The sequence below is a fragment of the Aquarana catesbeiana genome, linkage group LG02 (genome assembly GCF_042186555.1).
Source record: "Aquarana catesbeiana isolate 2022-GZ linkage group LG02, ASM4218655v1, whole genome shotgun sequence".
Taxonomy (NCBI): Eukaryota; Metazoa; Chordata; class Amphibia; order Anura; family Ranidae; genus Aquarana; species Aquarana catesbeiana.
The window spans coordinates 554,150,420-554,172,944 of NC_133325.1; the positions used below are offsets into that span (position 1 = coordinate 554,150,420).

At 40.1% G+C, this 22,525-nt stretch overlaps 1 protein-coding gene across 4 annotated transcripts in view; it reads right to left on the minus strand.

Moving 5' to 3' along the window:
• Positions 1–22,525, minus strand: part of KIF21B (kinesin family member 21B) — a 151,090-nt gene that overhangs the window by 45,600 nt on the left and 82,965 nt on the right. For all 4 annotated transcript variants that reach the window (XM_073615972.1, XM_073615973.1, XM_073615971.1 and 1 more), the window contains exons 13-22: positions 17,539–17,653; positions 16,824–17,012; positions 16,443–16,642; positions 16,102–16,209; positions 15,934–16,002; positions 14,032–14,243; positions 8,125–8,266; positions 2,838–3,032; positions 1,095–1,196; positions 860–989 (exon numbers count right to left, since the gene is read on the minus strand). In XM_073615972.1, the coding sequence (XP_073472073.1) occupies positions 860–989; positions 1,095–1,196; positions 2,838–3,032; positions 8,125–8,266; positions 14,032–14,243; positions 15,934–16,002; positions 16,102–16,209; positions 16,443–16,642; positions 16,824–17,012; positions 17,539–17,653 (1,462 nt within the window). The remainder of the gene's footprint in view (positions 1–859; positions 990–1,094; positions 1,197–2,837; positions 3,033–8,124; positions 8,267–14,031; positions 14,244–15,933; positions 16,003–16,101; positions 16,210–16,442; positions 16,643–16,823; positions 17,013–17,538; positions 17,654–22,525) is intronic.

Genomic DNA, 22,525 nt, shown 5'->3' on the forward strand with positions numbered 1-22,525 from the left:
TGTTAGACCCTTTTCACACTGTGGCCGCCCGAGCGTTAGTGGTAAAGCACCGCTCGTTTTAGCGGCGCTATTTGGTCGCTAGTGGGGCGCTTTTAACCCCGCCTAGCGACTGAAGGTGTTAAAAGTGCTCGTGTTGCGGCGCTTCCAAAGCGCTGCCCAGGGCGTTTTGGGAGTGCTGTATACCCACCCCAAAGATGCTGCTTGCAGGACTTTTCCTAACGTCCCGCAAGCGCACCGCCCCAGTGTGAAAAGTCACACTGAAATGAATGGCAGGCAGTTTTCAGGTGCTTTACAGGTACTATTTCTAGCGATAAAACGCCTGAAAACCGCCTCAGTGTGAAAGGGGTCTTAGAGCTGGTGAAAAAGAAAATTTATATATATATATCCTCTGCTATTGGAAAGATATCTCCCTTGGGTTGATTTGGTGTATATGCAATTTATTTTAATCAAGATGTATTCCTGCTTCCTGTGTGATTAGTAGAAATGTTTTACAGATTAGGACGTGAACTGTATAGACAAAGTCCCATGGGAGATATCTTTCCAATAGTCTATTAGGGATGGAGCAGCTACTTTTCCCATGATATCATTGCTACTTTTTGTTTCCATATATCCTTTGCTAGCCATTCAGAGGCTCTCTAGTAATGCAGAAACCTCTATGTAGGCAGGAATTTTCACACACTGCAATACACATCTCTGTGGTTAGAGATATTTAAAGCAAAGGATTTGCAGCACCAGCTTCAAATTGACTTTTAATTAAAACTGACACTGACTATGAAACATTAGGACAATTGAAAGACTTTCCATTGCTCTAATCTGAAACCACAGTCCATAACATCCCTTTATATTATAGGTATCTCACCATTGAACGTGGATTGGCACTCCGATTTTTCCAGCAGCATCTGACTGTGCGTGAACCCAGCCATATCAGACTGTCTAAGCCGTGCCTCCAGGATCCGGATCTGAGCCTCCTTTTGGGCCACTTGTAAGCCCTGACAAAAGAAGCAAACTCTTTATATTGGACTATTCTGTGAACAAAGACTCATAATTTACACTTGTACTATATGCACCCATATTCCACAATTATTTTCTTTTACCTTATCTATAGATGCACGCAAAAAATTGTCAAGCAAATGTCGTGCTTCTGTCAGGGAACAAGAGCTGATGACCACTGAAGTGTCTGTTGAGTCTAGGTCCTCCTAAACAGCATATAAACAAAGTTTTTTAAATTATGTTAAGCTGTGATCCATATAAACTCTGCTGGACGCAGTTAGTTACCATAAAAACAAAGAAAATCATCTCTGCAATACATGCATATTTTAGGATCTTGGGGGTACAAAACAATACCGTTCATCTACCAGAAATGCACTCTTAAACGGACCTTCAGTCATTTTTTCAACTTTCCATCTATTAAATCTTCTGCACTTGTTGTTTTAACTTTGGATAGTAAAACATTTTTTTTCTGCCAGTAAATACCTTATACAGCCCACTTCCTGTTTCTTGTCTGGTAAAAAGCCTAGGCTTATGACATCATGCACAGCTCTCTCTCTAACTTTCGTGAGAGTTTGCCAGGAAGGAAGGGGGAGATGAGTCATAAGAGGGCCAATGAGAGCTGCAGAGCTGGAGGTGTGCCTCTGTGTAAATCCAGGAAGTGAACAGGCAGCAGCTTCAGCTGCCCCCAGTAAACTGGTTGCAGCCAGACTTAGTGGAGGGAGATTTCTGCTGCATATTTGGCAAGTACAGAATTACAGTATATATAAAATAATATGCAAATGGATTGGAGGGAAGCTTCAGAATGGCAAAGATGTTTTTATTACAAATTATGTGAGCAGACTGCAGTTCCTCTTTAAGCCCTATGGTGGGCTGAAAACACACATCATATTTGTGGACTGAGTGTTGCTAACCCATGTTAGGATATTGGAGATAGCTCTGCTCATGAAACATGACACAATACCTTGTGTCATAAAACATATAAATAAGTAAACTAACACAGTATTGCTTTGAGCCTAAAAAAGAGAGTGATTGTCTTTCAAATCAGTCATTCGTTACCATCTACCACCAAATGAAAGTAATTTAAATAATAAAAGACAGACACACCGAACTGTTTTTGTTCAGACATATTTAGACTGACCACAAGCATAATAAAGTTATTACTAACTATATTACGGACACCACCAGCCTGGAATCTATGGGCAGATCCTGGAGGTGGCGATTGATGTTAAAATCTTGCTAGATAATTACTACTGAGCTATGTTCGTTTACCTATTCCATTTTAAATGCATGTCATAAATTCTTGTCACCTTGTAGCAGATTACGATATGTTTGAGGAAGAATTACTTTATCAATGATAAAAATTGTTGGAAGTACTTCCCTTTATAAGATGGTTTAAAGATTTCCGCTTGTAATCTTCTGCATTATCCATTCATACAAAAAAATACTAAAATGTAAGTTTTTATACAATCTATATAATCAAAACATTTTTACTTCTACATACTGTATGCAAACTATTTGTTGAAATTCCCTTGTAGCTAATTTTAGATATTCTTCAATAATTATGGGTTACTGAAAAAGTACATGAGAACCAGTGAATAAGGAATGCATGAAATTACACAGAAGACCAATTATGGACATACTGTTTTGCTGCTGACATAAAGTATTATACGGTATGAGCACACGGATCAAGTAAATCATGATGGAGCAGGATTTTGTGGTTTGTTGTATTTTGTGTGTGTCAGCATTGATAATTAGGGGAATCTTGCAAGCATGGTAGTTTTATTTGACATATGGAAGAGAATAATACCATGAGATTGATTGACATGTGCCCTTATGATTAGAGATACCTTGGTTTCTTCCATCTGTACAATGGTGGCTTGGCATTCTCGAATACTGTCATTAATATAGTCTATATTCGCTGTTAAGGCTTCCAGTTCCTCGACTACATCCTGCTGTGCCCGATCCTCTCCATTACCTGCCTCTGGGGGAATGGCTGTACGACTCAGCAAAGCCTCTTGCAGAAGTGAAAGCTCCTCACGTTTCTATTAAGAAAATTGTAGAGACAAGGATTCATCAAAACTGTGATGGTTGCAATTATATTATGTCTAGAAAGTCTACCAGGTAAATGACCTTGCAGGGCTCTTTTTCCTAAAAATTCTGAAGCAGGCTACAACACATGCTGAATCACATTTATTATCTTCAGCACATTTAAAATAAATATACTTTGAAAACAATGGTTCATTTTTATCCAATGGAGATACAGTAGCAGAGTTGACTATAGTGCCCTGAGATACAGGTCACATTAAAATGGTGATTATGAATTTAATGCTAAAGGAGTGTTAAAGAGTCAGACTACCTAAGGTAAATCCCAGCAACTAGATCATGTCCCCTTGGGCCTCAAGTGATTTGGGAAGTTAGTGGATGATTACGACCCATACTCAAAATATCAGTTCTGGGTGGACTTATTTTTTAAGATATTTAACTTAGACTCAACTTATGGGAAAATTTCCAAGGCTGCCATTGCCTCTCCTTTTGAAAATGTTAGTTACGCCCACTGTCGTGCTGATGCTTTGGATTCAACACTCCCTGTGTTGCTAGTCTGGAACTAGATAGCAAAAAACACATTTGGACACAGCCAGGCATCTAGGATTTTAAAGACTTTAAAAGCAGGACAGTGATAGCAGTAGCAATGCTTCTCCCATGGCAGAAATACTTTAAGGTGCACACAGACATCTCTAACTAGCTTTATTTTTTGTTGAATCCAGCAACAATCCATTATATTTAAGGCAGTGAGAGAAGCTACATTCTCAAGGATCAAAATGGTCAGGTTACAAAATCTTGTCCAACTGATATTGTTTTCCCCAATGTTGGTGACCCTGCTTTTTTCCTCAGCACTCATGTGACTTAAGCGCTTCTATTTAGAGCAGGGGTCTCCAAACTTTCCAAAGAGCTGGTTTACTGTGCTTCATACTTTATTGGCCGGACCATGGCCAGTGGGAGTAAAAATGTCCCATCTTTGGTATTAGGGGAATTATTAGTGCCCCATTGTTGGTGTCGGTGGGAGGAACAGTGCCTCATCATTGGTGTCGTGGGAGGAATAGTGTCCCATCATTGGTGTTGGTGGAAGAAATAGTGTCACAGCATTGGTCTCGGTGGGAGGAAAAGTGCCTCATCATTGGTGTCAGTGAGGAATAGTGTCCCATCATTGGTGTCGGTAGGAGGAATAGTGTCCCATCATTGGTGTCGGTGGAAGCAATAGTGTCCCATCATTGGTGTCAATGGGAGGAATAGTGTGTCATTATTGGTGTCAGTGGGAGGAATAGTGCCCCATCCTTGGTGTCAGTGGGAGGAATAGTTCTCCACCGTTCGTGTCAGTGGGAGGAACAGAGCCCCATCCTTGGTGTCTGTGGGAGGAATAGCGCCCCATCCTTGGTGTCAGTGGGAGGAATAGTTCTCCACCCTTCATGTCAGTGGGAGGAATAGAGCCCCATCCTTGGTGTCTGTGGGAGGAATAGTGGCCCATCACTGATGTCTGTGGTAGGAACAGTCCCCAATTGTTGATGTCAGTGCAGGAATTATTGCCATATTGTTGGTGTCAATGGGAGGAATATTGTCCCAGGGGCCAGAAAGAGGTAAGCAAAGGGCTGCAGTTTGGATACCACTGATTTAGAGGAATTACTGGCTCAGGAGACATTTATAAAGGTGGTTGGATTGTGTGAGCATATCAGACTGTTTTTGTTAGTTTAGTATACACACCTTATAAAACTAAACTGAAATCACAACAATCTTCCTAAATACAGCACGAATCACAGCATTTCTGATATCTCTCCTCCTTGCAGGTTTTATCAACCATTTCCCACCCACAATCTATAGATTAAAGCAGATCTTCACTGCATCTGAGCACCACAAACCAAAAACGCAATTTAATTCATTTTTATTATTCAAAGCAAACTCCCCCATCCATCTATGTCTCCATGCTTTATTTTGTTGAGAAATCACTTTGAAAAGCACCCTCTAGCTTTTTTGGGTGTGGCCATCTTGAGTTAAAGCAAATTATTCATGTAGCATTTACTTCCTGGAATCCATCTGCCCTTAGCTCAAACATGCAGGCAGGAGAGTATGCTTAGCTGAGAAAACCCCTCCTCCTCTCCTGAAGACTGCTACGATATATATGACATAATTTGCCTAGGCAAGACACCAGGAAGTAACTGAAGAAATGTTTTTTTTTTAAAAAATTATATACTTTCCTATCTATTACTAATGTTAGAGGCTTGAGGATTACAAATAATAAATGAGGGTATAGGATTGGGTATATGGGATTGTATATTACTTTTTATTTAATTATTTTTTTGGTTCAACTAAGATGGACCTTTTGTGTTTTTTCAACCTGACTAACTACGTTGATTGGGAGAGTGAAGTTTCACTTTAAAATGGATGTAAACCCGAAAAAATGTTTTTTAATTAAGGCTTGCACCTTGTACAGTATAGGATTTCATGTCATCTGTGCCCAGTCTTGCCACAAAGCGTTAATCCAGCTCTGAGCAGTCCTTTTATCTTTTTTCAGTGAGATGAAAACCGACACACAGAGAAATAGGAGTCAGTTTCTCCCCCTTGCTGTGAGTGACAGGTGATTTACATATTTCATACACTAGCCTGAGAGACACATTCTGTGTACTTCAGATCCCCTCCTTCTTTCTTCTCCAGCTCTCCCAGGATTGACTGCTCCATATCCCAGCATGATTGGACATACTAAAGTCATGTGGTGACTTTTCTGAGTTTTGACTGGATGTTAGAGATCATAGCAGAAGTTCAGTGTAAGAAATACACAGGATAAAATGCATGTTGACAAGAGGAGTGTAGAGGCGGGTGGGGAGTCTACTGACATCACGACTCCACCCACCGAGCTCCAGACAACAGACCCACCCACAGAATCTGCAGTTTTTCGGGTCTAATAACAGACAGAGGGGAGACATTTGACAGGTAAAGATACATGCAGGAGGCCTGAATATCCTTATAGATATCCTTTCTAAACTACTGCCATAGTGGCTGAGAGTGGGTTTACATCCACTTTAATGTTACAAAGCACAATGCTCTTTGCTTTTTAGAAACATTATTCTATGTCTACACTTTGACAGTTAGCAGTTAACATGGTGCAGTGATGCTAGCTGTAAAACCCAGTTGTCACTGACAGCATCAGGATGCAAACAGCATGTTTCCCATTCATATGTCAACTATGACACAGTGATCATATCCAGGCTGAGGCTCTAAAAAAAAGCTTTCAGATCGCAGATACTGCTGCAACCTGAAGATGGTAATGTGCCTATATTAATAATGTAATTGTCAAATAACAGTATTAAAAACATTAATCAATTAACACTCTGTGGACTGTGGTTTGGGGATTAATTTCATGCGTAGGTGTTAGTACCAGCAAATTCCAACTCTTTATCTTGATCCCTTCACCCCCTGCCTCCTTTTTCCCTACTCAAACATCCTCTTTCTTAGTCTATCTCTATTTTTCAGAGTACTCCCTTGGTAGGGGCCTCCCCAATATAAAACTCAAATTTTATTGGGGTACTTTACCACAACTGTCGTCAAACCTCCAAAAATATCTAGTACACATAGAGCCCCCTCTGAAATGAACACTTGTCATTTGGGCCAAATTGGATGTACTCATATGTGCACTTTTTTGTACCGTGTCAAGATGTGTACTTGTGCACACCTGAAGTTTATGTATGCTTTTGTACTCAGAATATATAAAATTTGTTCAGTAAAAATGTATTGAAACAAAAAAAATAAAACGAATCACGTGTTTTTCTTAAAACAGTGTGCCAACCACAGATTTGTATCCCCATACAAACAGTACAAATTATTTAAAGTGGCATATTAGTTATTGTCAAATTACAAACACATACTGACTTTGCTAAGTTTGGCCTGGGTATCAAAGCTTCAGTGACCTCTGGGAACAAAAGGGTTAAACAACAGAACTGTAACAAAAAATCAAGACAGTTTATTACACTGTTCTAAAAAACAAAATGCACTACTAAGCAGAAATGTGCTATTTTCTATTTTGAGAAATGTGCACAGTAAATTTGCAGTTTCAATACTGAACTTGAAAACATTCACTGCAGGCATAACGTGCATGGTAGGAGCTGGTGTTCTCAGCAGACACAAACTCAATTTAAAATCTCTGCAAATTGTAAATCGGAGCTTGCCCCCCCTTCATAAGTGGATTGATATGCTCAACGACGCCATGCTCATGGAGGAGATGCAGGCTAGACAAGGAGACACTTGGGATAAACACCTCAAATTATGGTATATCTGGCTTCATTACTCATTCTCGTATAAACTTCGGAACAGATTGTCTGTATAAAGAGTCAATTGTTTTAGGTGCCCAGGACCAGATGTTGGTGACCGGGTGGGGCAGCGAGCATAATACTAATGGTCGCCTTAAAATGAAAAAAAAATACTGTGCTATATTTACATCCTAGACACTGTGCCTATGTCCTTCCCTTCCCCCCCTTTTTTTTCTCCCCCCTTTTCTCCCCCCTCTTCTTTCTATTTAACAGTTTCTGCGTTCACCCACACAAGGTTCATGTTATTTTTGGTACTGACTGTAATTTTGAGAACTGTCTCTCACACATGTATATTTTTATGTCTGGTATCATATGCTTAGTGGTATTTGTTTACCACTGCTCTCCCTTCCCCTTTGCTTTATTTTGTATCTATTGCTTTACTTAAAAATGATTAATAAAAAATATATTTGACCTAAAATCTCTGCAAATTTTTTTTTCATAGGTTGAGTGCCATAAATAACGGAATTACATCTAAATCAGTAAGACCTAATACTACCAAGAGACACACACAAAGTTAGACACTTTCAAAGTGGTGATGGCTGCTGTTGACTATATTAACACTATACTGTATATCTATCTGTGGCCTATGTCTTGAAATAAGCGCAAGTAACTGTCTCTATGAGGCAGTTTTCACAACTTCTATGATCGTTGCTATCTCAATTGTTGATCCGTTATCAAGGGATTAGTTGCACCTGCTTTCAGTAATAACTATTTTATTAACTATCTCTGGAGAAAAAGCTTTTAAAACATTTGTACAAAATGATTAAATATTCATACTCACTCTCAGAAGCCTTTCCATGTCATTCTCCAGGTTGAGTAGAGTAAGCCTTTGTAAAACAACTTCATGAACCCTCCTTTCTAAAGTCTGCCATTTTACGCGGGCAGTTTTACTAAGAGGAGGGCCTGGGCGTCCAACTTTTCTCCTGTCAGCAGATAAAAGAGTGCGTTAGTGTGTTGGTGGTGATTAAAATGTATTATGGTCAAAATGTAAAATCAAATAGACTGTATTTCAGTTATTTCTAACCTACTCATATTAATCTGGATAATTTTGCAGTTTGTTAACTTACTTTGTGAAACTCACCACACATTTACTTCCTTGAATTCTGTGACACATATTCACTATGCCATCAGAGTAGGTGTTCCGTCAGATTAGGCGACCCATCAGATTTCGTAACGGAAGTGACGTTCCGTCATGGCCATCTTGGTACACCCCACACTCGGCCACACTAAGCCTACAGTCTGAAGTATTTAGAACTCCGTGACACTGTTTTGATGTTGAAATTGAAAATCAGCGGCAAGCCTGCTGACCTCACACGTTTGCTAATCAGACAGAACACAGCTGGTTTTAAAATTCAACATCAAACAGTATCATGGACTTCTAAATACTGTCTTTAACAATATAAGCTCAGTTTACTGGTAAAAATAAGTGTGAAATGGAAGACTTTGGTGGCTGTAAAAGGATGTCCGTTGGCGACTTTAGACTGTAGGCTTACTGCGGCTGAGTGCGGGGTGTACCAAGATGGCCGTGACAGAACATCACTTCCGTTACAAGGTTTGACGGGTCGCCTAATCTGACGGAACATAGGCAGTGGTTTGTCACACATTTCACAGAGCCTGCTTTCTGTAACTATAAAAGTGTTGAGGGGAGAAGTTTCAGGAGGTGGAGTCAGTACAGGAAACATTGGTTGCAGGCAGCAAAGTACCATGGGATATGCAGTCTTTAGAAATCAAAAATAAACAGCAGTGGAGAAGCTGCAAAGCATGAAGAGAATCCAGGAAATTGTGGAAAGAGATGGCAAACAGACAGGCGGCACTCACACACAGAACAGGAAGTTTAAAAAAATTAAAATACTGCGCTATCTAAGAAACAATAAGCGATTTAAAACTTAAGAAAATAAATAAAAAAACTCCGCTGCAACTTCATGTGAGACACACACAACTTCATACAAAATTAAAACTTAAGTTGCGCTGGTTGAAAATTTGAAATGATACCTTAAATATGTTACATAAATAAGTCCATATATAACTAGTGAAAAAGAATGCTCTTAGAACAGGAAGTCTGCTTCGGGCGATTCAAAAGCAGTCCAACTGAGGGGTGGGCAACACAGCAAACAATTGATAACAGACTCAAGAAAACAACAGAGAACTGGAAAATGTGTGCAGCTCAAAGAACTACCTGAAGGACCTTACACCAGAAGCTGGTATTAGATGAGGACAAAACATCCACCTGATAGAATGTGTGAATCAAAGACTAAGTGGCAGCCTTTCAAATCTGGGAAACAGTTTCTTTATGCCAAAAAAGGCCAAGAAGTGCTCACAGATCTAGTAGAATGCATTTTTTTTCTTTATTTTTGAAGTATTGAATACTTTACAAAGAATACAAGGCATAATAATTTGTACAGTAAACCAGATACACTGACACATTTAAAGGGCCCACAAAAGCAAGTACAGATGGCAAAAAGAAGGAAACACACTCATGGAAGGGTGAGGCAACCAGTTGTATGTGAGAAGACCTTAATGGCGCAAACCCAAGGTTATTGAGCAGGCCAGATCTTGAAGCATACCTCCGTTTGTAAAACATTAGTATAAGTTAGTCAAGGTATCTAATAAAGGATAAAACATCATACCTAAAAAACAAAGAAAGGAGAAAAAAAGGACTAAGAGAGGGATGGCTTAGGAAAAGGTGTGTGTGTGTGTGGGGGGGGGGATAAGGGAAAACTGCACCAATTGGGGCTAGCAGAGCGCATATTAACTGGACAGGGTGGAACATGATCCTTGGGACCATAAACTTGCTAGAATGGTGGAACAAGAATCTGGGGCCTATCCAAGATGACAAAGAGAGAATCTTTCTTTCTGAAAGAAGCAGCTATTGTGAGATATTGCGTGTCTTGTTAAACTCCCTTCTGCTAAAAAGTTTTATCCCTATTGTGGGGTCACCAGTATGGTAATTATAAATTTAAATCATGTCCCCTCTCAAGCGTCTTCTCCATGGCGAATAAGTTCGGTGCTTGCAACCTTTCCTCATAACTAATACCCTCTAGACCCTTTATTAGCTTAGTTGCCCTTCTTTGTACTCGCTCCATTTCCAGTACATCCTTCCTGAGGACTGGTGCCCAGAACTGGACAGCATACTCCAGGTGCGGCCGGACCAGAGTCTTGTAGAGCGGGAGAATTATTGTTTTATCTCTGGAGTTGATCCCCTTTTTAATGCATGCCAATATTCTGTTTGCTTTGTTAGCAGCAGCTTGGCATTGCATGCCATTGCTGAGCCTATCATCTACTAGGACACCCAGGTCCTTTTCCATCCTAGATTTCCCCAGAGGTTCTCCCCCCAGTGTATAAATTGCATTCATATTTTTGCCACCCAAATGCATTACTTTAAATTTTTCTACATTAAACCTCATTTGCCATGTAGTTGCCCACCCCATTAATTTGTACAGGTCTTTTTGTAAGGTTTCCACATCCTGCGGAGAAGTTATTGCCCTGCTTAGCTTAGTATCGTCCGCAAATACAGAGATTAAACTATTTACCCCTTTCTCCAGGTCGTTTATGAACAAAATAAATAGGATTGTTCCCAGCACACAACCCTAGGGGACCCCACTACCCACCTCTGACCATTCCGAGTACTCCCCATTTATCACCACCCTCTGAACTCGCCCTTTTAGCCAGTTTTCAATCCAGGTACTCACCCTATGGTCCATGCCAACTGACCTTATTTTGTACAGTAAAGGTTTATGGGGAACTGTGTCAAATGCTTTTGCCAAATCCAGATACACCACGTCAATGGGCCTTCCTTTATTTAGATGGCAACTCACCTCCTCATAGAAGGTTAATAGATTGGTTTGGCAAGAACGATTCTTCATGAATCCATGCTGATTACTGCTAATGATACCGTTCTCGTTACTAAAATCTTGTATATAGTCCCTTCTCATCCCCTCCAAGAGCTTGCATACTATTGATGTTTGGCTAACTGGTCTGTAATTCCCAGGGATGTATTTTGGGCCCTTTTTAAATATTGGTGCTACATTGGCTTTTCTCCAAGCACCTGGTACCAGTTCAGTCTGGCAATTACTTGACTGAGTTCCCCAAGTACCCTCGGATGCAAGCCATCTGGTCCCAGTGATTTATTAATGTTAAGTTTCCCAAGTCTAATTTTAATTCTGTCCTCTGTTAACCATGGAGGTGCTTCCTGTGATGAGTCATAAGGATAAACACAGCAGTTTTGGTTACTGAAGCACCCTGATTCCCTCGTGAATACTGAGGAGAGGAATAAATTCAATACCTTCGCCATGTCACCATCCTTTGTAACCAGATGTCCTTCCTCATTCTTTATGGGGCCAATATGGTCTGTCCTCCCATTTTTACTGTTTACATACTGGTACTTAAAGAATTTCTTGCACTGGGTAAGAAAGAAGCCCTGGGTCTTAACATCACCTTTTTCCTATGCAAGACCAAAAAAAAGTTTTTCGGGACAATAAGACTGCCAGTTCAGACACTCGCCTCGCAGAGGTGATGGCTACAAAGAACATCACATTGTGGGTGAGAGAAGAAAGATAAATGTCTTTTGTGGGTTCAAATGGTGGTTTCTGGAGCACAGAAAGAATCAGATTCAGATAGAAAGAGGGAGCTACATGGAAGATCCCTTGTACATAGGTCTTGAACAAAGATCGAAGGAATGGAAAGGGCAGAAACCTGACCATTGATACAGCCAAAGGGCCAAAAACTGGTCTAAACCCAGCTGTAGAAAGAAGAGGATACATCCCACACTCCTGTGATAAAAGACCCCAGACAACATTTAATAATAGACCTTGTTAAAAGTAAATCTACTAGCTTTAAAGCTGAAGTTAAATATTCTTATACTTTGACATCCCTAGTTTCCTTTTTTCTCCCCTCAGTTACATGCTAATGAAATTTTTAATAAAACCTTCCATTTTCATTACATACTTTATTTTTACGCTCAGTGATGCCATCACTGGGTCTCTATGCTTCTAGATACAATGCAGGTAGATCATCACTGATGGAGAACCAGTATTTCTGCCTCAGTACTCCTTTCAGGTAAGACTACTGGTTCCTTCACCTCACAGACATGGCATTGTCCAACTGAATTCAGATCAGATGACCCTCCAAAATGTTGGTCCAATGCTACTTCAAGATGTTTATCGGGAGATGAGATTCCACCAATGACCAAGACTCCTGCACCGACAAAGTGCTCAGAACTCTGTGGGATCTGTTGAGAATATTCCAAAGGATGGAAGTAATCTGTGAATGAAGAATCTACAAGTCCCTTCTTCCACCTCAGCAGACAGCTCGTAGTTCTCAATCTACTGCACGGGTGCTGATAAGCTTTCTCATAGTTCATTCACACTTCATCCAGCTTTCTAACAGAAAGCTTGTACAGAGGTATGGGCAAGAAAGCTGCAGTAACTGTCTGCAGAGACCTGACATTGCACCCAGGATCAACTGATCACACGTGAAATGGTTTGCAAGCTCCTGTAGGAAAAAACAATAAATGCACATTTTTTCTACAAAAATATGTACATTAATTTTTTTTTCCCTAAAGGGTGAACTTAGCCTTTAAAGATCAAAGTGAATGGTTAACCAAAAATACACCTCTAAAACTATAACACAAAACCAAAAATGCAACTGAAAGCTCCCTGCAATAGAAGAGCTCTTATACCCACCTCTCCAGTTGCCCACATGTCCAACCTGTTTTTGAATGCCAGCCTCCGTTAGTATCTTTGGCATTTGACACTTCCAGGAGTGTCAGATGCCTATGTCCCCCGCTGTTTACTGCTGGAATGGAAGGGAGTATGCCTTTTCCCCTGTTCGGGAGATTCATCCTCTATTTGTCCTATGTCCTGTTATCACCTAGCATGAAAATGAAAGAAGATACCAAATCTGGGATTGTCACCAGGGGGGGGAAATCTTCCAATGGGGATCCTAGTTCTGGTGACCCTGGGATTTTCTCTCACTTCCTGTTTAGGCTATAGGACAGGAAATAACGAGAAATCTCACAAATGGGAAACAGGTGGGAAAAAAACTGCAAGAGTTATAACCCTCTCTCACTTTATCCTAAATGAAAAATAACTTACTTTTAGTTCTACTTTACAAATTACCAAGTATATTTTAAACACAACCAATATAGGAAAATGAATCTGACTTCATATTAACCAACTAAAGTCATACTAGGAAATGGATGGTCAGCAATCTAGTGCAGTTTGTCTAACCCTGTTATTATGCTTACAGTAGAGAGAAGCACTATAGGTTCATTGGTGTGCTGCTATTCCTTAATTATGCTAGCTGTTCTAGACTAAGTTGTATTTCTTAAATACAGTGGAAAAAAGTGAGGTCACATTCTTGATTTTGATGTCTGGAAGGCTGCCTTCACCACAAGACTGGAGCAGAATTACAAATTATTTGGCAAGCAAAACAGCTACCATATGCAGTATGTATTTCAGCTGTGTATTAGGTGTTGCCTAGAGATCAGATTTAATGCAAGTACATGCAACATATAAGGGGAGATTTACTAAAACTGGAGCAGACAGAATCTGGAGCATCGTAACCAATCAGCTTCTCCCTTCACCTTGTTCAGTTAAGTTTTGAAAAAAAAATCTAAAAGCTGATTGCCATGCACAGCTGCTCCAGATTTTGCCTGCTTCAGTTTTAGTAAATTCCCTACATAGTTTACCTCACAGGTCTGCTTCCATTCGTTGCAGGCCCTGTTTCCACCACAGTTTTGCGGTTCCACTGTCGCACAATGCTGGACACAGAGCGTGACAACACATCTGGCTCAGATGATGTAGTGCTTGTAGACAGTTCTGCCCCAGAATCTTGAAATGAAGACATTCGACTAGAGGATCGATCTTGGCCTGGTCTAGAGAGACGACGAAGGGCAGATACCTAGGAAAGTTAAAAAAAAAAAGCACAGACTTCAAAAATGTTACATCTTGCCTGGATCACCAACTAAAACATTTTAGAGCAAAAGGAAAAAAACAAAACAAATGGCTGAGGTGTAATACTTGTTTAGTCATTTTGCATATTAGGCACAAATTTGCTAATTCAATAAGGTAAAATGCAATAACCCATAGCAGACAATTTTTTGGTACCATGAAATCTTATTGGTTTATCGAATTTATACTTCGCACTACAATACACTGGGTACAACAATAAACTGTGCGTTATAGTTTTGATTTTACTTAAGTCTACAGTATGTGGCTGTGTTCGCACCAAAAATGAAAGCTGTTTAACTAATTTGAATGGAAAATGCAGGTCAATGCACCCAAATTCAGCATACGTGAATTTTTCCATAAAGGATTGCTATGTAATGCAATGATGTTAATAGTTGCTATTGAAAGTAATTTATTTTCTTTTGTCCATGAATTTGAAGAAAAATTTGAAATACGAAATAGCGATAAGCATTTGAAAGTGCATCTTTTAAAATAGACCTATCATAGTAGAAATGTGGCATTGAAGACACTTTTCAGGCAATGCTATTTGCTTGGATTTTTACAGCCCCACTGGCTCAAGGACTTTCCAACGGACTGACCTGGAACAAATATACAAATCAGAAAATGCAGAAGTATCTGCATATTTGTACAGAGCAACATTGCCTGGAGTTCAGTTTTAGGGACTATGTTAAAGGTTAGGATAAATGTTGAGTGTAAGGTTATAAGGGTTAGGATAAATATTGGGTGAAGGGTTATAAGGGTTAAGATAAATGTTGAGTGTAAGGTTATAAGTGTTAGGATAAATATTGGGTGTAAGGTTATAAGGATTAGGATAAATATTGGGTGTAAGGTTATAAGGGTTAGGATAAATATTGGGTGAAGGGTTAAGATAAATGTTGAGTGTAAGGTTATAAGGATTAGGATAAATATTGGGTGTAAGGTTATAAGGGTTAGGATAAATATTGGGTGAAGGGTTATAAGGGTTAAGATAAATGTTGAGTGTAAGGTTATAAGTGTTAGGATAAATATTGGGTGTAAGATTATAAGGATTAGGATAAATGTTAAGTGTTCATTTTAGGGTTTGGTTTTAGTATTATCATTTAGGTAGGGGCAGGGATACATGTTAAGATCTGGTTAACAGACATACTGTATGGGATATATAGGTGCCCTGTTTTATTTTTATGTGCTTTTAGCAACAGACAGTGCCACAAACTACTTACTGGATTTCTGGAACTGAAAACTCAGCCACAAATCTGATCTAATGAAACCTTAAACCTCTAAAAAGGTTATATTTGCAGCTTATCAACTTTTAGATGCAGTGACTTGGTTTTCTTTTTCTGGCTTTTTTCCTTTATTTTTACTGTAACTTCCAGCCAGAAACACAATTCCGTCCTAACAACACTTAAGCCGCCAAACATTGATCGAAATTTGGACAGTTGTACCTTTTGTACCAATCGACTTCTGTACAACCAGCCTATTGGGTTTTCCCCGATCAATCAGTGCCACCAGCAGCATTGATCAGTGTATTCTGACGATAGGGAAGTCTACCTGCTGTCAAATTGCTAATAGACTTTGGTGCTGATTAGTGTACTTTGGGGGGGAAAAGACTGCATAGAACTGTACTGAAGCAGTTTATTACTGACCTCCTGAGTTTTACGTCTTAAGACTATTTCCTGCTGCCTTTTCTGTGACTCCAGTGCTCTAATCTGAAGCTAAAGAGAAAATAAAAGTTAACACAGATTTAGGCATCATTTATTTTGAATAATTTTATTTCACTTATGTCACCCCCATGCATATTAAGCTCCTATTACCTCTTGCCTACGCTGCTCCTTTTTAAGCTGTGCAATCTCTCTATTCCTCTTGGACTCCACCAGTTTTCTTCGCTGTTGCTCCTCACGCATCTGTTTTACTAGTACTGCCTGAAAGAACAATAGGGCACAATTTCACTGACATCACTTCATCCTTTCTACAGGCTGGTGACTAAACTGGCTACAAGGACAATACAGAATAACAGAAATAGTCATGACTTAATCAAAACCAGACCAGATTAAACAATCTTAGGTATATAGTATAAACATAACAGCTAGGATTCACATGTCTCAAACATAAATCAGCAAGCATTTAACATAAACTCTTTCTTCTTTTGTCTCACCTTGGCTTTTTTCATATCATTGAGCTCTCCCTGTAGCTTACGTAATTCACGCTCATATCGTGATTGGTTCTTGAGAAGCCGTGCATGTTCTCTCTGAGCTAATTGTAGTTTTTGCAGGTCCCTGTTCATCTCCCGCAATCGCTTCTCATAATCGGCTCGGATCTTATTAGCTTTCTCTTCTGTATAACATTCCATAGTGCCTGTGGGGTCAACGATTTTGATATTTACTAGGTATACAACAAACATGGTATTGTGTCTGGGTAAAGTAAAATTACAGCGCACGTATGGGATTTCTGTATGGTAAGGTAAAATGACAAGTTGGAAAGATTTTTAAACAGACTATCATGGGAAAGATGCAAAGTATTTGAAAACACTCCGTACTGAGCTCTCGTAACACGCGGTCCCTCTCCAGCTGTGTGTCACGAATGCGGTTCTGTAGCTGCTGAAGCTTTTCCTCATACTGAAGTTTCAGAGTCTGCAGCCGACGCTGACTCTGTTCTAGCTCTTCAATGAGGCGCTGTTTAATCTCAATCTCACAGGTAAGGTCTGCCAGATCTCCTCCAAGAGTTCCTGGAAGATTTAGAGATGGTTTAGTGGCTTCATCAACAGAGGTGGAACTAGGCATGCAAACAAACAGATACAAAGGGAGCAGTGAGAGATGCAAGTGTATGAGTTTATCTTATGCACCGTGTTTTAATCAATAACCTTCTAAGACTATACTAAAATATTGGAGTATACCTTTTTTATTGCATTGTGGTCATGGCTTAAATCATGTTTTGGTGGAAGCATGTGTGGAAGAAATCCACAAGGTATGTGGAGGGCATGAGCAGTCCTTATAAGTGTTCATTCATTCCACATGTCAAATTGGGAGCATCGGCTGTGTCCTTGCAGCCACTGCATCCCAACTGACATGAATAAGACTCCATGTACAGGGATGCAAGGATAACTTGTGCACCCCTGTGCGGCAAACATGGCCCTTGCATGGATGTATGTTTAAGTACGTCCATGTGAATGAGGCCTAAAGGTTGCCTCTGATTATCTGAATAAGGTTCAAGAACTTTCTTGTGATATATTCGTTTGTGCTATATTTTCTCACCTTTATCCTCAGGTTCAGAGTCAGTCACAGCATCGCTCTCTCCACTTTCCTCACTCTCCTCTTCCTCCTCCTCCTCCTCCTCCTCTTCACACTCACTCTCTTCTTGTTCATCTTCCTAAGATAATGGAGAACAGATATAATATTATTGCTACACTAACAACAAAATAAAAGCAGAGTAAAATCTTTGCAGAGCATTACTGCATGCATTTTATTGTGCATTATGTCATATGTTAATGTATGCTCCAGTAAAGAAGCCCATTAATTTTGAATGAGCTGCTGATACACCACAATGGACCCTTTAGCACAACTGCACGTCATAAGGGAAAAATGATTTGCAAAGGTACAGTATCTCACAAAAGTGAGCACACCCCCTCACATTTTTGTAAATATTTTCTTCTATCTTTTCATGTGACAACACTGAAGAAATGACACTTTGCTACAATGTAAAGTAGTGAGTGTACAGCTTGTATAACAGTGTCAATTTCCTGTCCCCTCAAAATAACTCAACACAGCCATTAATATCTAAACCGCTGGCAACAAAATTGAGTACACCCCTAAGTAGAGGTCGACCGATATGGGTCTTTCTCTGGCCGATGCCGATATTTAGAAATCGCGGTGGCCGATGGCCGATTATATGATGCCGATTTTTTTGGGCCGATATATTAGGCCGATTTTCTTTCTTTTTTTTTTTTTTTTTTTCCCCTTCATCTCATAAAATCTAACAGTTAGACCCCTTTCACACTGGGGCGTTTTTCAGGCGCTTTTGGGCTAAAAATAGCGCCTGTAAAGTGCCTGTAAAACAGCTCCCCTGCAGTCTCAGTGTGAAAGCCGAGTGCTTTCACACTGAGGCGATGCGCTGACAGGATGTTAATAAAAAGTCCTGCAAGCAGCATCTTTGGAGCGGTGTATACCACCACTCCTGCCCATTGAAATGAATTGCGCACCGCTGCCAAAGCGCCTGCAAAGCGTTTCGGCAGCAGCGCTTCATGGGCGCATTTAACCCCTTCCTCGGCCGCTAGCTGGGTTATAAGCGCCCCGCTAGCAGCCGAATAGCGCCGCTAAAATGACAGTAAAGCGCCGCTAAAACTAACAGCGTTTTACCGTCAAAGCATGCCCGCTCCAGTGTGAAGCAACCTTAAGTAATAAGTGATACAGAAAATTTTTTACATTTAAACATTTATTAAACAAAACAAACCTCCAATCAGTTCACTTGTATGTATAATTTAGATTAAAAAAAAATAACTATATCTTAAATATTAAATACACAAAAACAGGTAATCAAAACTTTTGGACGAAAAAAAATGGGCTTACTTTACTGCTTATTTTTTTTTTTTTTTTATTTCATTAATTTTTTTTAAAAAAATTGCGTTTGAAAGACCGCTGCGCAAATACCGTGTGACATAAAATATTGTAACAACAGCTATTTTATTCCCTAGGGTCTCTGCTAAAAAATATATATATAATGTTTGGGGGTTCTAAGTGATTTTCTAGCAGAAAATACAGGATTTTTACTTGTAAGCAACAAGTGTCAGAAAAGATTGAGTCTTTAAATGGTTAAACTGAGAACTTCTACACATGGAGTTCAGTCTATTGATAAAAGAACTTGAAAAGATACAATGTTTCTTCTTATCAGACTTGGCAGGCTGCCCAGAGGAGGAGAGAATCCTCTCCACAGATAACTCCAGGAAACTTGCATTGACTTCTATTACAGAAGTCATTTGCAAGTCCCGCTGAAGTTATAATCGGCTTTTTTTATCAGCACAATCAGCTGATGCAGATTAAGTAAAAAAAGCCGAATATCGGCCCGGCCGATATATCGGTCGACCTAAGTGAAAATTTCCAAATTGGGCCCAATTAGCTATTTTCCCTCCCCGGTGTCATGTGACTCATTAGTGTAACAGGGTCTCAGGTGTGAATGGGGAGCATGTGTGTTAAATTTGGTGTTTATCGCTCTCACTCTCTCATACTGGTCACTGGAGGTTCAACATGGCACCTCATGGCAAAGAACTCTCAAAGGTTCTGAAAAAAAGAACTGTTGCTCTACATAAAGATAGCCTAGGCTATAAGAAGATTGCCAAGATCCTGAAACTGAGCTGCAGCACAGTGGCCAAGACCATACAGCGGTTTAATAGAACAGGCCTTGCAATGGTCGACCAAAGGAGTTGAGTGCATATGCTCAGCGTCATATCCAGAGGTTGTCTTTGGGAAATAGACATATGAGTGCTGCCAGCATTGCTGTAAAGGTTGAAGGGGTGGGGGTCAGCCTGTCAGTGCTCAGATCATACGCCACACACTGGATCAAATTGGTTTGCATGTCTGTCATCCCAGAAGGAAGCTAAAGATGATGCACAAGAAAGCCCGCAAACAGTTTGCTGAAGACAAACAGACTAAGGACATGGATTACTGGAACCCTGTCTTGTGGTCTAATGAAGCCAAGATAAACTTATTTGGTTCAGATAGTTTCAAGCGTGTGTGGTGGCAACCAGGTGAGGAGTACAAAGACAATTGTATCTTGCCCACAGTCAAGCATGGTGGTGGGAGTGCCATGGTCTGGGGCTGCATGAGTGCTGCCGGCACTGGGGAGCTACTGGGGAACCATGAATGCCAACATGTACTGTGACATACTGAAGCCGAGCATGATCCCCTCCCTTCAGAGACTGGGCCGCAGGGCAGTATTCCAACATGATAACGGCCCCAAACACCCCTCCAAGACGACCACTGCCTTACTAAGGAAGCTGAGGTTAAAGGTGATGGACTGGTCAAGCATGTCTCCAGACCTAAACCCTATTGAGCATATGTGGGGCATCCTCAAATCTAAGGTGGAGGAGCACAAGGTTTCTAACATCCTCCAGCTCTGTGATGTCATCGTGGAGGAGTGGAAGAGGACTCTAGTGGCAACCTGTGAAGCTCTGGTGAACTCCATGCCCAAGAGGGTTAAGGCAGTGCTGGAAAATAATGGTGGCCACACAATATATTGACACTTTGGGTCCAATTTGGACATTTTCACTTACGTATATACTCACTTTTGTTGCCAACGGTTTAGACACTAATGGCTGTGTTGAGTTATTTTGAGGGGACAGCAAATTTACACTGTTATACAAGCTGTACACTCACTACTTTACATTGTAGCAAAGTGTAATTTCTTCAGAGTTGTCACATGAAAAGCTATAACAAAATATTTACAAAAATGGGAGGGGTGTACTCACTTTTGTGAGATACTTTAAGTCCGTTGGGATGCTTTAAGGTGCCATTAAAAATGTGGCTTGTGTGATACTGTTAATGTGTAGTGCGGATGCGCAGTAAAACATATTTTTCCTTGCATTACAACAATATAAAAGGTGTGAATAAGACTTAATCGTTATAATAATAATGTAATGTCCTATGATTATTTTTTTCAAATTCTTTATCTAGATTTTGTAACTGTTCTGTAACAACAAAAAAAGTGGTACAATTAGGTAAGATATTGCAGCACTATATGTAAGTGTTTCTATGTAAAAAAAAAAAAAAAGTCTGCAAATGATTCACTTCATTATGCAAATATATTCTGAATTCTCCCTATCTGTAAAATGTTGGAATAGTTTGAGAGAGAAAATGGGGGAAGGAGGTGATGGGAGGTGAAAGGAAAAGTAGGGGTGTGGAATGGTTTATTCTTGGTTCTCCTGTTTAGTTGTTGTAAAGAGCCTGATGATATTTCACAGAAAGGGTCAAATCTACCCAATAAACCCAGATTTTTCAGATTGTTCTTCCTTATGGCTGCTATAAGTTCAACTATAGTTTTAATCTGATGGACTTTGATCAACAACAGACTTACAGATAGAAGGGTAGTTAAGCACCATCATAGGGGAATACAAGCCCTACCCACATTGATCAGATGAATGAGTAAGGTTTTCTTAATCTTTTGTTTAGTATTGGGGTCAAGTGAAGAAGGAAAGTTCCTGGGTTCTCAGTGCTTTTGATATCAGTAAGTTTAAATGTCAGTAAAATAGTTTGTTTACGGAAAGATTTTAATACTGGGCATTCCCAGAATATGTATACAGTATTAGGGTACTATAATGCCTACTACGATACATCTCCAACAGAGGGGTGAGAACTGAGGATATATTCTACTGAGAGTAGAGGGACTCTAACAGAGAATCTGGAATGGAACATGACCCTCCATATCCAACTTTTAGAGCATATTATATGGGATCTTTGAATACTAGCGAGCTAATTGGAATGTTGTAACAGCTTGTTCAGAAGATTTTGTTAGTTTACTTAGGGTGACTTTGTGTCTGGAGGTGAAATGTATGGGTGCAAATCCAAGGCTAGGAGCAAATCCCCAATAAACATAGTTCAACGTGAGCAGTGTTAAAGGCTATTGCATAAACAATAAAACTTAGACAAGAAATCTGAGCACTGCCCCTCCTGTACCAGGCCCCTTGGGTTATATGTAGTAGGCAGTGAACTTTGACCTTTTTATGAACATATAGCAAAATAGCTGTGCTCAGATTACAACCAGGATAGAGACGATTGGGCTGTTCCACAGGTGCCAGAAATCTCAGAAGGGACTGTTCAAGGCAAGCAGTCAGCAATAACCTATTATCAGCCTTGATGGGGCTACAGGTAAATTGGCAGTTCTTTGGCCATGGAAGGGGGTGTCTGGAGTCTTTTGTATCTGGAAAGGGAGTTGGTGCTTGGTACCTGCACAACTTCTCCTGTTAGCTGAGCTGGGTGTTACATGAACTTGTCTTATGGGCAGTTTCAGAGAGGAATGGGGATCAGCTCCTTGGGTAAGTCAAAGAAAGCAGGAGTGTACACTGATAAGCAATGGCTTTGGGCCCTGTAGATGGTACATTTAATTTGTCATACTGTCATAGTGGTGGATAAGTCAGGAACGTACGGGCAGGTGCCAAAAATGAGTATCCCTGATGGGATGTGGAGATCTTGGGTGCACAGACCTATAAATCACACTATAACTACTATGGAAAGACGAGCAGTAGCTCGTATG